General features: G+C 42.3%; 1 protein-coding gene across 3 annotated transcripts in view; it reads right to left on the bottom strand.

Annotated features, from left to right (window-relative positions):
- RARB (retinoic acid receptor beta) overlaps positions 1-14,101 on the bottom strand; it is a 678,155-nt gene that overhangs the window by 1,623 nt on the left and 662,431 nt on the right. For all 3 annotated transcript variants that reach the window (XM_030550971.1, XM_030550972.1, XM_030550974.1), the window contains 2 exons: positions 8,796-9,000; positions 7,029-7,187 (listed from right to left, as the gene is read on the bottom strand). In XM_030550971.1, the coding sequence (XP_030406831.1) occupies positions 7,029-7,187; positions 8,796-9,000 (364 nt within the window). The remainder of the gene's footprint in view (positions 1-7,028; positions 7,188-8,795; positions 9,001-14,101) is intronic.

Here is a 14,101-nt window from a genome sequence, read left to right as displayed (position 1 = left end):
AGAAAATCCTATTTGTTTAGCAGCAGAGTGCACTCTGATATTTTTGCTGGAGTTGCTTTACATACACACATTCTCATGTCAAGTATTTCCACTAGTCTGTTCCTAGGGATGTTCTATAGCTGATTACAAAAATAAATAAGAAAACATCACTCCCTACTTACTCTTAAGTTTTGTTTCTAATCCCTTCAACACTACAGCAACCTCTGCAACAGGATGATAAACAGACACAGGCTTTTTTGACATTTTAAATATAAGAGACCACAAAATACAGTGCTAGAAACTGTAAATATGAAAAACACAGATTAAACACCGACTTCTTTCCAACCTGAAGTCATAATATACCATGAAATAGAAACTACTTTAACATATCATATCCCTCCTAACAAGAGGATTGTACTCTACTAAGCAATAAAATACCCCGAGACTGTAGTTTAAAGTACTTGGAAACTTTGTAGGTAATAGCACCACTTTCCTCTGAACTCATTGTATTTTTATGTAGCATTGGCACTCTAGAAAGCATTACAATAAAAAAGGGCTAATAAGCCCTCTACACTTCAGCGCATGAGCCAGCAATAGGATAGGAAGAAACTTGCCTTCTGTTTTATAGGTTGTTCCTTAATTATATACTAACATTTCTTTATACCGTCCTCTAAAGTATCTGGTATTGGCCACTATCAGATAAAAGACAATTAACTAAAGAGGCCTCTGTTTTATCCAGTATGACATTTCCTATGTGGAAAGTTCTCCGTGCCTGCAGCTTAAAAGAACAATAGATTTAATTTCCCTCACTGCTTGTATAACCCCCAAATAAATCTTAGAACTACCCTGAATTCAAGCAACTTTGATAACAGTACACGGTTTAAATAGCTAGCATGGTGGAGATTTTGTAGCACCTAAGGGAATTATGCTTCTTTGAAAAGCCCTTCCGTTTTCAGTTACCATAGTAATACATTTCTGTTGCTCATAGGTATATACAAAAGGTGGGATTCATAAGGGGAACTTAGACTGAGCATTGCAGCACCTAACTTTTAGGAGCCTTGTCATCAAGTCAAATTCACATCCCCAAGTTAGGCATCCAGGTGCCCTCTACAATGGAAGGGGAGAGTTAGGTGCTTAAGAATGGGTTTTATAAAAGCCAGCATACTCCAGCTCTCACATGGAGATTCTCTATTGGATTGGCATCACAGCGTCTGCCATGGATTGTTTACGAATATGGAAGCAACGTAATCTCAGCACAACAACCAAGTTCAGAATCTATTCGAGCTATATCCTCTCTCTACTGTTGTGCGATTGCAAAACACGGACACTATGCCACTCAGACTGGGCAAAGCTCGAAGCGTTCCACACAATATGCCACAGTTGTACATTGGGCATCAAGTGGAATGACTTAATTTGTAACGCAGATGTTTATAGTTGCTCCAATCTACCAACTACTGGGGCCATTGTTCACAGACAGCGTATTACACTTTTCAGACATATCACCTGCAAACGCCATTCTCTGGATGGTTTGTTAACATCCAGGATAAAATTCCAGCAACCAAAGGATGGAGGCAGACCCGCTATTACATGGGTTCATCAAGTCTGTTCCAATGTTGGTCTCTCGGGCTTTCAAGCCCTTGTGGTCGTACAGGAAGAGACCAAATGACCAACAATCGCTATGGCCAACTGTTCAGCTAAGAAGCAGCAGCACTATAAGCAGGGAGCTGCATAAACTAACTCATAGGAAAAAGTGGGGGGGGGAGGGCACCCTAAGACCTGCCCCTCAAAGGGAGTTAGGCACCTAACTCCAGGGAAGGGTTCTCAGCCGTGACTCCTGAGTGGTCCAAAGGGAGGCACCTCCCTCTCGTTAGATGCCTAAGTCAGGTCAGTACTTTTTAAAAAAAACTGAGCAGGCAGCACTGGCTGAGTTGGATCTCTCTGTGTCTCCTGTTGAAAACGTTCCACTTTTTTGTCAATAATTAAATATTCACTGGGCCACAAAGAGAGAGGTTAGGACACTTGGTCATGGAAGACCCAAGTTCTGGCTACACAGGAACAGGCAGACTGGGAATTTGAACACCAGTATTGCTCTAATCACTGAGATAAATGGTGGATATTTTATGTAGGACTCAGTCCGATAGACGTACCAAATTAGCCTCAGAGTATGCCTACCAGCGGGCAAGATGGGAGGAATACCCACTGTATCAACTCGTTCCTTACCCAATTTTTTTTTAGTAACAAAGGGAAGCACCAGAGACGGGGGTCAGCTTATGAATGGGTATAGAGAGGAAAAAGTAGGACACAGCCCCCCCCCCAAACAGAGGGAGCATGGAGAGGCAGCAGAGACAGAAGGGAAGAGGCAGGGCCAGAGTCTCTCCACTTCTGGCCATGCTGCTCTCTCCCCAGCTTCCAAAGCAGCTGCAGCTCTGGGGCTGGCAGGCTGCAGCCATGCCACTCAGCCCCACCCCCCAGAGCAGGCTGTGGCCGCACGGCCCAGGCCCCGGAGCACGCTGCGGCTGTGCCACCCGGCCCAGCCCACTGGAACATGCTGTGGCCACGCCGCCTGGTCTGGCCTGCCGGAACAGCTCCAGCCAGGCCAGAGATGCCCTCCCCAGATAAGGTGGGAAGGGATGGGATGGGGAGAGTGTGGGGGTCCCAGGCTAGGGGTGGGAGTCATATGGGGGAGGTAGTCATGGGTTACTCCCCTGACCCTCAGCTTCTCTCCCCGCCCCCCAAAAAAAATTTCCCACCAGTTGCTGTCCTGGCCCGTCAGGGTAAGCAGCTGGCACTCCGGGACACTTTGTTTACTGAGGTTTACCTCCATGCCTGTGGACGCTCAAGGTAAACAAACCACCAGCAGCTTCTCCTGACAGACCAGGAGCCAAAGTTTGCTGACCTTTGAATTTTATGAACGGGTTATAAAATTTTTCCATTTTTACTTATCCATCTTGGGGGAGGTGGGTCGCCTTATAAATGAACCAGCTTATGATCGAGTCTATATGGTATTTTTTGAACCCTACTGGAGCTTAACCATCAAGCTGCTCAGTCATGTTAGGACTGAGGCAGCTGTGTGCATGCCTAGTGGCAGAAATTTAGGCGCTAAGGGGACTTTACCAGTGGAAAGTGAGGCACCAACAGACTTAGGGGGAACCAAGCAGGTGATCTGAAAATCTGAATTTTGGATATAGATGCCTGGATGCAATTTCCACAGATAAGAATTGCTATGGTAGAAAACAGCAAAATGGAAATAAGACAAAATTTCCCAGAAGCACATATGGTAGACTGGGTGACCTTTTCTAAACATTTTTATAGCCTTATATTGCTACAAATTGACTTTGTAAATTTAGCCGGATGAGAGAGAATTAACTTTCTGAACTTCACCCTCAAACAAATTATGAGCTTTATTAAACTATGTATGATATGTAGGTCTTTGAGGACCACTTTTGCTTTCTACTCCAGTTCTGGAACTTCCCTCTAGAATGATCTTTTAATTTACATCAAGCCAGAAGGCTAACTTCTCACTTCAGCATATAAATCTCACTTCACCATATGAACTGAATTCTAACCTCTTAACCTAGATCCATGTTGTTTTAAAGCTATGACAACTTAGATTTTAATTGAAAGCAACTATACTAAGATGTTGACTTCTTGACTGGGAAAAGTTTTGAGGCATGCTGTCAAATACAAATGCAGTTAGTTTTTAAAAAAATAATCAGTATAACAGATTCCATTAGTTTACATGCAGAAATCTCATGACAAATCTAGCAACTGAAGGAAACCTAACATTGCTTTTGATATCTGCAGGGGAGGAGAGAGAGGCCGGAAACTTTAAAGAAAGTAGAATACTGACCATTAAAAACAGGAGAAAAGGTGATGCAATGGGTCAGTGCACTTATTGTTCAACTGGAGATTTATGGCCTGCCTCTGCTCTCACACTGGTTTAAGTCAGGTGTAACTCCACTGAAGGCAATGCACTTACACATATGTAAAGCTGAGGAGATGGGTATCGGGTCCCCAGAATCAGAGCCTGACATTGGATGCAATCACATATTTATCAGAGTTGGCAGAGTGGATGCCAAAGCAGTGCAGTCTCTGTGCTTAGGACTAGAGCTATCTCAGTGCAGGGTGGCTCAGGCTGTGTAGGAAGAGTAGTGCTGGGGAGACATGCTGCAAGTTGTTCATACTCCTTTTCAGAGCTAGCTGCTAGAGACCATTCCCTCTTGGAGCCGAAGTGCACCAAATGGCATAGAAGCCAGCCCTTACTTGTGTACATGTAGAGATCCTCCCTACTGGAAGAATTCAACTACCAATAATTACTAGTAAATAGAGAATTTATTGTGTGTCCATGATATGTATTTATTCAGTCTGGCAGACCCACTAAAATGTACGGTTTCTCAGACACTTTCAATAAGAAGTTCAGGTATGTGAAAACCAGCGTAGTTTGAGTGAGATGGGCTAAGTTTCTAAAGTTCAGGAGTGGTTGGATCCAGGAAGCTGATCTATCAGACCTGTGCTTAGGGGAGTTTTGCATTTGTTAGAAAATCTGTTTTTCAGACAGCACCAAAAATCTATTTGAAAGCAACTTGTGATGTACTAATTCAATTAGGCTGCATCCAACTAGAAACAAAGGTGACTGTGTTCAGCTCTGAACTTCTGCCCCAAAGCTGCTGCACAATATTCCACTGGACCAAATACTAGCACCAGGAGTGAGGTTCATAAAACATTTGTCTCTGCTCCCAGGTGGTTCCTGCTAGCTTCTGGAGCAAGTGCTGGAGGTGATCTTTTTCTTTAAGCATTGTAGATAGGACCAGTACATTAGATTGCGGTCCAGTTTGACTCCTAAATAAGTGACAGCTGGATGGAAAGGGAGCAGACAATCCTCAACACAGACTGTAAGGGACTGATCGGTTTGTTGATTGTTCGGATGGAAGGTTGTGGCCACCATCTTAGACTCACCTAATGTAAGTCTCCACTGATGAAGGTAAATGGCCAGAGCATTCGTGTCCTGGCTGAGTGACCCTTCGATAGCATGTGGATTGCTTCCCACACGAGTGAGACTGATGTCATTCACATATACATACTTATGACCGACCAATAACCAAGGCTAAGTGTATATGCTGAAAAGGAGAGGCGCTTGAATGAATCCTTGTGGGAGTCTATTACAGAGACGCCTAAGCTGGCTAGCTTTGTCTCCAGATTGAAAGACGAACCTCCAATTTGTTATTTCCATGATAAGCTGCACCATGGGTAACAGGAAATAGCCTGCAACAACTTGGTGGTGGTCAGTCCTCATTGAAGCACATGCCAGCTGACAGATCCACCAGAATGGTGCCAACTTCCTTGCATTCTTGCAGGCATCTTTGATAGGTGTCAGGCGAATTACTTGATCTTGCTATCTGCACCATTAGTGCCTTAGCCACACATTAACATTTAACTTATGTTTGTGTGTTGGCTTATAGAGATCCCTCAAAACGTCGATGAGATGTAATTTTACCATTAAAACTGCATGGAGGGCGATGTCGGAAGAAAACAACCTGCTGTACACAAGGCGGAAAATGGTCCTAATAGGCATAAACAAGCATTGCACACTTTTTTATAAGATCTGCCTAGCTCCAGAAGAAAAACCTACACCTGCAGACTGACTTTGTGACATCCTGTCATGGAGTCACCAGGCGATGCTCTGGAACAGCTCCCCACAAAGCCCATCAGGACTTGGGGAGCCTCCTCTCCCTTGGAGCAGACTTGTTCAGGGCAAGAAGCTCACATGTCTTCACCTCCTGGGTCTCTCCTTGGAGCATTCAGCATCCTCTGCCCCTCCATGCGCTTCCCACAGCGAGCCCACCAGGCGGGGTCCTGGGGAAGCCACAGGGTCCTGCACCCCCACTTCACAGTCAGACGTGACTCTTAGCCAGCCAGTAAAACAGAGGTTTATTCGATGACAGGAACAGGGTCTAAAACAGAGCTTGTAGATACAGCGAACCAGACCCCTCGGCCAGGTCCATTCTGGGTGTCAGTGAACCAGACCCCCAGGTCTTCACTTCACTCCTCATCCCCAGGCAGCTCCAGACTCACAACCCCCTCCAGCCCCTCCTCTCTGCTCAGCTCCTTTCCCGGGCCAGGAGGTCACCTGATCTCTTTGTCTCCAACACCTTCAGCTGGCACTTTTGCAGGGGAGGGGCCCAGGCCATCAGTTGCTAGGAGACAGAATGCCAGGCATTTAGGTGCACTGGCCCTTTGCTCTGCCAGATACTTAAGAACTGCCTAGGGGACACTGAGGCACCAACACAGTATTCATAGAAAACATTAAGAACATTCCCAGTTCATCACACATCCTTTTTCAGCAGCTGTTCATACACTCATGTCCAGTGCTGCCGGCCTAGTGCCAATTTCAGATGAACAATGGCATATCCGGGCCAACAGCTACATCCTCACAGTGTGGCAGCAACTCTGGACAAGACATGCTGATGAATTTCAGAAGCTCTTAACTTGCATCCCCGTTTGCAACCTTGGACGCAGAGCCTGGACTAGAGTGTTGCAGAGTGGTCACCACAATGCAGAAATTTGGCTTAGCCCAGTCTTCAGAGTTCAACTACAGGGCAGCAATACAGGTGGTCAGACGAGTGGAGAAAATGCACAATTAGAAGACTGGAGGGTGGACTGCAACACCTGGTCACCCTCGATGCACCAGTTAGATGGTTGAACAGAACATATCAACCACAAGTTGCATACAGAAGATTAACAAAGGCCAGTTCAGAGGTTGATTCTGATGTTAAAATAACTGGTAGACAGTTCCTGGTGATGCATAATTTCATTCCTAACCCATCTTTACCCCAAATCTAATTTCCAGTATAAATTCCATGGTAATATTAAAGCACAGTGCATATCTACAGGGGGTTGCTGTACACATATAGATAAAAAGAATTAAATATTTCCCAAAAAAGAAAAATAAAAGAGGGGGAGTTTTGTTCTTTGAAAAATGCGTAAATCCAATTCTACATGCCAGCTGTCTCCTGACACTGTGATGGCAATGATGCCAGGGGATACCATACCTTTTGCACTGATACTGCGAAGATCTGTGATTTTCATTAAGATCTTTGGAAACATGTGAGGCTTGTTGGGTCGTCTCTTTCTGATATAAATTTTCAGTGCTTCCAGCAATGGCTCCTGTAGCTTATCCACTTTTGCTGGTTCTTCAAGGTCCTGGCGGTCTGGAGAGAATAAAAATTCTGCCATTGGTATAAATCTAACGTTTTTCACAACCTTCAAATAACAAGAGGATCCTCTGTGGTCTTGACTGAAACTCTGTAGCACTCTCTATCTTTAGTTCATTCCTCTTTCACGGTCACCCCTCTGTGTCTCTTCTTTCAGTCATCATCCTTCTGCCTAAAGAGAACAAGCTGCGAGTCTCATCATATCTTACCCATGCTGTTCCTCAGTTATTTGGAGGGATTATAATATGAGCAATGCAAAACCCTTACTACCCTGCTTCCTGTCTCTCCCTCCACAGGGAATGAGCATGCTGCTAAATGTAACATTTCAAAATTAATTTTGTATCTGTTTATTTTTATAATAAGACTTAATGTGACTCACGTAAGTTAAAAGGCCATATTAGGTTATTTGATCACAAGATCCAAGAGCAAGTCAATTACCTTTGCATATCAGCAGATGGCAGCACTAGCCTGAATTACAACAAATGTCACTCCAAATTTCTTAGTATCTGAGGTGCCAGAAGTACTCCTTCTTTTTGCTGATATAGACTAACATGGCTACCACTCTGAAACCTGACTCCAAATATTAAGGATTCTGATTTGCTACTCACACTAATGATGTTGTCTCACATTAAGAAAACCAGTTATTCTGATGGCGTTATGCTTAGAAAAATATTTAAATAAAAGTTAAGCTCAAGTTATATTAAAGATGTACCACTAGTTTAACAGTCACACTTCTGTCTCAAATTTTTTTGCTAGCTATTGCTGTGAGTAACACTTAAGAGTATTATAGCTGAAAGAAATTAGAGGAAAAAAAACCTTTGTTTGCTATGCACACTTTACAGCACTTAAGTGTATACTTTGAATTTAAGTCAGTTTCTCCTGCTTGTGTCAGAGTTTTGCACAGTAAAAGGTGAAAGAAAAGCATTATTTAAAAAAGAGGAGTAAAATTTGACAGAGACACTCAGTTGCAGCTGAAACTACTTTTTGAAACCGACTAGATTTTAACCTGAGAGTGTCTGTTTACATATGTCATAGTCAAAACCAAGAAATCAAGTCAGCACCACTAGTGTACTTGTTTGCGTAAAATCTTGTTCATAATTACAATTTTGTAAAGGAGGATTGAGCCCAGGATCTCTCTGTCTATATGTGTATATATACACACACACAGACACACACACGTGTACGTGCACACATATTTACAGACAGCAATTGGATAAAAAAACAAAAATCCCTCTTGTACAAAAGAAATGGTTAGTTTATTTTGTGTGCACATAACACCATACATAGTTTACAATAAATAATAAAAAAAAACCCATGGGATAAATCCTGAAGTCCTCTCTCAGGCAAAACTCCCAGTGATCTAGCTGACTGATTTCAATGGCAATTTTACTTGTATAAGGACTACAAACTTTGGCCAAATGAAAAGCCCTGAATGTAACTTGCATATAAAAATTAATATATTACACAGATATATTATTATATATATAATAAATATCTATTATCTACATATATAATTATTAGATATTTTAGCAATGTCAATTATTAAGAAAGGAAAGATCCTAATGGACTTGGTTTTAAAGTATCCAAGTTCACACTGTACAATACCTCCACAAATTAAACAGATGGCACTAAGTAGGCCTGTTTCTGTGTCATCCATTTCCAAAGGCAGGAGTTGGTTGGCAAATGTGAACACAAGGTCAGTTAGCGGACCAAATCCAGCATTGTGCATCTGAGTTCGGTTTAGGGTAAGGCCATCTGAAAATGTCATAGTGTCTTGCTCTGGTGTGTATCTTGTGCAAATTCTAAGGATCTGTGGGAGGAGGGAAAAAGAATGACATTTGATGTGTTCATCCTGGAAAAGACTTGTCATGAAGAATCCAAACAGCTTTTGTGACACAGCAAACTCATGAGGCCCCATATACCCCACAATATTTATTACATAAAGTTAAGATTTGTGCTATTGTTGCCAAAATTCATTATTACAAAGCGCATGGAGACAAAATGAAAATGCTCATTTTTCACTCTGCTAAATGTTAAAAAAGTTGGCAATTTTCTAGGCCAGTCAACTGCTCCCATGAATTCCCATTTAGCCAAAATGATCACAAGTCTTCTATTTCCAAGGTTTGCGTAAGTAGTGCACATTATCCAGATACACACACAACAAACCTTTAGTACCCACTATCAGCCTAAATGTACAGTGCTGTTTCCTTGCAACTCTGGCTCCTAACATATAGTCCTTGGTCCTATCAGTAACAGCACACCAGCCTTGTGTTTAGGCTTATACACATTTTAATGATTCTTTTGGATCTGTTCTATACAGGGCCGGCGCAACCCATTAGGCATCCTAGGGCGCTAACATTTGGGGGGTAGCAACCGCATCTTCGGCCACCCCGGTCATTGGTGGTATTTCAGGGGCGGGACCTTCTGCCGCCTCTGTCGGAGGCGCCATTTCGGGGGCAGGACCTTCCACCACCTAGGGCACCAAAAAAGCTGGTGGTGCTCCTGGTTCTATATAACTGCTCCAATTCCAAGTAAAGTCTCAAAAATATTATGAATAAGGAAAGACAAAAACTTTCCTGAGCCTGTCCCCCCTGCATCTGCATCGGAGAAGTAACAGAACTGAGTGGAACTGCAGGGACCAGAGGGACACTTGATAGCAAAGGAAACTGTGCTACCATCTGTACACAATCAGCTCGGTAGGACTCAGCTCTAGTAGGAAGAGGGCCTAACTGGGAGTGGTAGGACAGGTAAAGAAGCAAAGACAAATTCACAGTTGTGATTTTTCAAATGAATAGATCACCACAGAACAATACACTTTCAATTAGTACCCAATACATTCTGAAGTGTTCTTCCACTATCACGCTGGTGCCTACCACCTCGCCTAGATTGCTGCACTTCCTGGGAGATGGTTAGGGCTGGTAGCTAGTAAGTGAGCAGGCAGCACAGAGGAGATAGTTCTGTTGAAGTGTAAAAGCGTTTTTCACCTGTAACAAATACTGCATTTCACTACTGTTTCCTGACAGCAGGCAGCTGGGTGTGAGGCTCCCATCTGAGAAAATTCATTTTGGGCAGTTACTTCAGTGAAAAATCATATGCTGTTACAGTGCCTGTATTTTGATTACTTGCCCCATCAATAACGTGATTTTCATCTTTTGTTCATCTAAATATCTCTGTTCTCATAAAGCTTTGCTACAGACGCAAATGTTGAGCTTGCTCGTGCCTCCATTTCAAATCAGTGGGATTTTTGCCTCTGACATTAATGGGGGAAGGATCTGAACTTATTGCTATTTCATTTTTCTCTTGGTGTGTAAGGAAACAGCCCCCCCAGAGACGAAAGTTATCCCAGGTTTTCCCCTTCACATCTGTAGCCCTCAAAGACCTTCTGTCCTGGTGACCCTTCCTGGTTTTGAAGGCACACCAGCGCCCACTCCTTCGAGCTGGTAGAAGGCTCTCTAAAAGTTCTTTATCCCCCGGTGGCGAGTTTAACACCTCTCCAAATGCTCCTTTCCTTTGCCAGCCCGGGAACTCACTTCTGAGCTTGTGATAGACTGTCTGCAGAGCTGGCCCAACTTTTTCTTCTTCTGTTATATTATTTTCGGCATGTTCAAAGTTTCAACCTGCTCACCAGCCAATCAGAACCCAGACTTCCTCAAGGACCTGAGTATCAGAGGGTAGCCGTGTTAGTCTGGATCTGTAAAAGCAGCAAAGAATCCTGTGGCACCTTATAGACTAACAGACGTTTTGGAGCATGAGCTTTCGTGGGTGAATACCCACCTGCATCTGAGGAAGTGGGTATTCACCCACGAAAGCTCATGCTCCAAAACGTCTGTTAGTCTATAAGGTGCCACAGAATTCAAGGACCTGAAGCTCCTTTGCTTTATCCTGTTCAGCAATCAAAACACTGGGAACCCTATTGGCTGGGGAAGAGGTTCCTTTTCCTGCCGTTGATAGCATCTTGTATTCTTTTACTTGTTAAGGCAGCACAGATTACAGTAAATTTACTCGCATGTGTAAGGCCAGTCCTGACTGACTCTCAGCAAAGTAGAACATTCCATTGTAGGATGGGGAGGACTCGACATAGCGGGAAAAAATGTATAGATAAAACATTTAGAATGCTCTGCATTTGTTTAGTAAGTGCTGCCAGGGGTAGATCTATGGTACCACAGAGTGATACATTCAGTATGTTGATGTCAGGCATTTCTTAAGAGACAGAAAGAACTCTTATGCTAATCAAGACAAAATCATTATATGTAAACATTTTCTGAATGGGCATGGATTAATTTATACAGTTATTGAGTTAATAAAGACATGGGTACAAGGATCTAAGTAAAACTGACGCAGCCAACCATATACATTCAGGTTACATATAGTGAAAAATAGTTTATAAAATTTCAAGTTTTAAAGAACACACAAAAATATAATTGATTAGCTGGCTCAGCTCACATTCATATTCTTTGCCTTCACAATGCTACTTTATCAGGGCTTGACTGCATCTATTTCCTGTACAGCCAGCTTACTTTGTTTAAGAGACTCAACAAAAAAAAGCTTTACACAAATACAACCTAGCACAGAGCAAATTTTAATTACTTCTATAGCTACCGAAGCTCTTACTCAGAAGCCCTCAAATACTTGGCTGCTGACCAATCTGCAGTTGGTTCTTTCATCTTCGCCTGGCAACAATGTTCCAAATGAGTGGGGAGGAGAATCAGAGGGAACGGCATTTTAGAGACCTACAGGGAAGCTTTTCTCTCCCTTTTTAAACCTCCTGTAAAAGCCCTGATATGGTATATTTCTGTATAAGGCCCCTCCCCTATTTTCTGTCTTAGCCCATAGTCGGGGCATACATCAAAGTATTAAGAATTTGGGCTGAGGGGATGTGTGTGTTAGAATTAAATAGATTTTTCTTTGAATTAGAATATGCTCTCAAAATTCCTTTTAAATCAATGATCAAAAGAGGCATAAAGGCAAACATAACTGGTAGCAACATGAACAATTCTGATTAATTCATGGCACTTCTAAAACTTTGCTGCCCACAAACTCCCTCCAGGGTAAATGTTCTTCTTTTAGACAGTGTTGGTAGGTCAGATGTTCTGAATCTTTACAGAAGAATGGGTAGTAGCTCAACATATATTTCAGGATTATTAGCAGATGTTAAACTACACACTTATATTGTCAATAAGTAAAGGTGGGCAAAGCATCTTTTCCACTCTCACTCCCCATGAACTTATAATACCATGTTTTGCACTTTAGGGACCCAACGGTTTCCTGCAGCTTTTTTGTCAATGATTTGTTTTCTTAAATCATTAAAAAAAATGTATAATAAAAGAAGAGATGAAATGAACTGCTGAAGGAGCAAGAATTTCGATACACCTTAACCCAATGGACTGTAGAGAAAACAAAGACATCTATCGCTTAGCAGAACATGCTGTTCATTTTGAAGAGTGTGATTTGCTTTGCTCCTTCTATCATGGAACTCAGAGCTGGAGAAACACTATCAAAGTTATCTAGGGTACTCCTCTGCTGGTGCTATTTGAGAACACTGAGCTTCCTTCTATAAAACATTTAGGGGTATAACTCATTTGCTATGAGAACCACAGCGACAACAGTTGTGTCCCAATATGACAGTAGCCAATGCCGGTCAGATTTCCAACTTTATGACCGGCAATTCTCAGATTTCAGTTCTTTTTTAATTTGAAGTTGCAAGATAAATTGCTACGTTAAGCCACAGCCCAAATGTAGAGTCTTTTATTCTAGTATCATTCACCCCACCACCACCATTCTTCCTCAATAATGCATACGGGTGGAGTTAAATGACACGGTGCTAAAAATACCTGAACACTGTCTACATTACAGCTTCCATCATAGGTGCCAGGGAGCTGCACCAGTACAGCATTATGCATCCAATTTTTGCCAGAATGGCACAGCCATGGAGATGTCTCTGTCACCAGTGCTGTTGACCATGTGACGGAGAAGGAGCAGTAAAACACTGGCACAGCAGAAGCTTGGCTGTCTCTCTTCTGCAGTGCACCTGAACTTGACTGGAGCAATTAGTTCCCAGATTTCTTTCAAGTGCCTCCTCCCATACCACCTTATGGTTAAACCATGGGACAGGCCATTTTGAACTGTGTAGCACTTGTTCCTATCATGCAGAACAGAAAAACATAATGGCCTTACATAATCATTACTAAGCCCTTTCTTAAGCAAACCCCTTGTCAAGTATATATTAAACGTAGATTAATCGAAGAACATACGGGGAATGTCAGTACATTGAATAGAGACAGATACAGTGATATTTTTGTTTTAAACTGAACCACTGTCTAGAAACATACTCCCCTAACATCTTTAATATTGTTTAGATTCTGTAGTGAAGCCAACTGTTTTAATTGTCACACTGCAGTTAAATGCCTCTTGTAGCCATAAAGAAAGTTCTTAGGCATGATTAAAACGTCCTTTGTTTTAAGGAATATTTTTATCTTAAAATATCTGGATTCCTCGTGAGGGAAGAACAAATAGCAAAAACAAAACCCCACGTTAAACAAAAGGAAAAGGAACACATGCAGGAAGCTAAATTTACAAAGCTCTCACTGTCTTTTAAACAGATTTATAAAGGCAGTCTTGACTTTCTTTCAAAAATATTTTCACTTTTTTAAACTGGTTTGATAGACAGTTCGACTTCCTAGAAACAGAAGCCACAGCAGGTGCTCTTGCTAAAGTCCAGCAGTGGCATGTCCACATAATTGTCAGTTCGCACCTATTATTTTGCACACAAGAATGCCGCCTTTGTGTCACTGCATGGGTTTTACAACACCCAAAATAAGAATGATAATTTTAGGGATTAGAGTTGAGAAATTCTTACTTCTTGTACCAAAGGAATGAAGAAGATTGAACTTTCCTTCTCACCTACAGACAAC

The sequence above is a fragment of the Gopherus evgoodei genome, chromosome 2 (assembly GCF_007399415.2).
Source record: "Gopherus evgoodei ecotype Sinaloan lineage chromosome 2, rGopEvg1_v1.p, whole genome shotgun sequence".
Lineage (NCBI taxonomy): Eukaryota > Metazoa > Chordata > Testudines > Testudinidae > Gopherus > Gopherus evgoodei.
The sequence above is the reverse complement of the archived record's forward strand: the minus strand, read 5'-3'. Positions and strand labels throughout refer to the sequence as shown.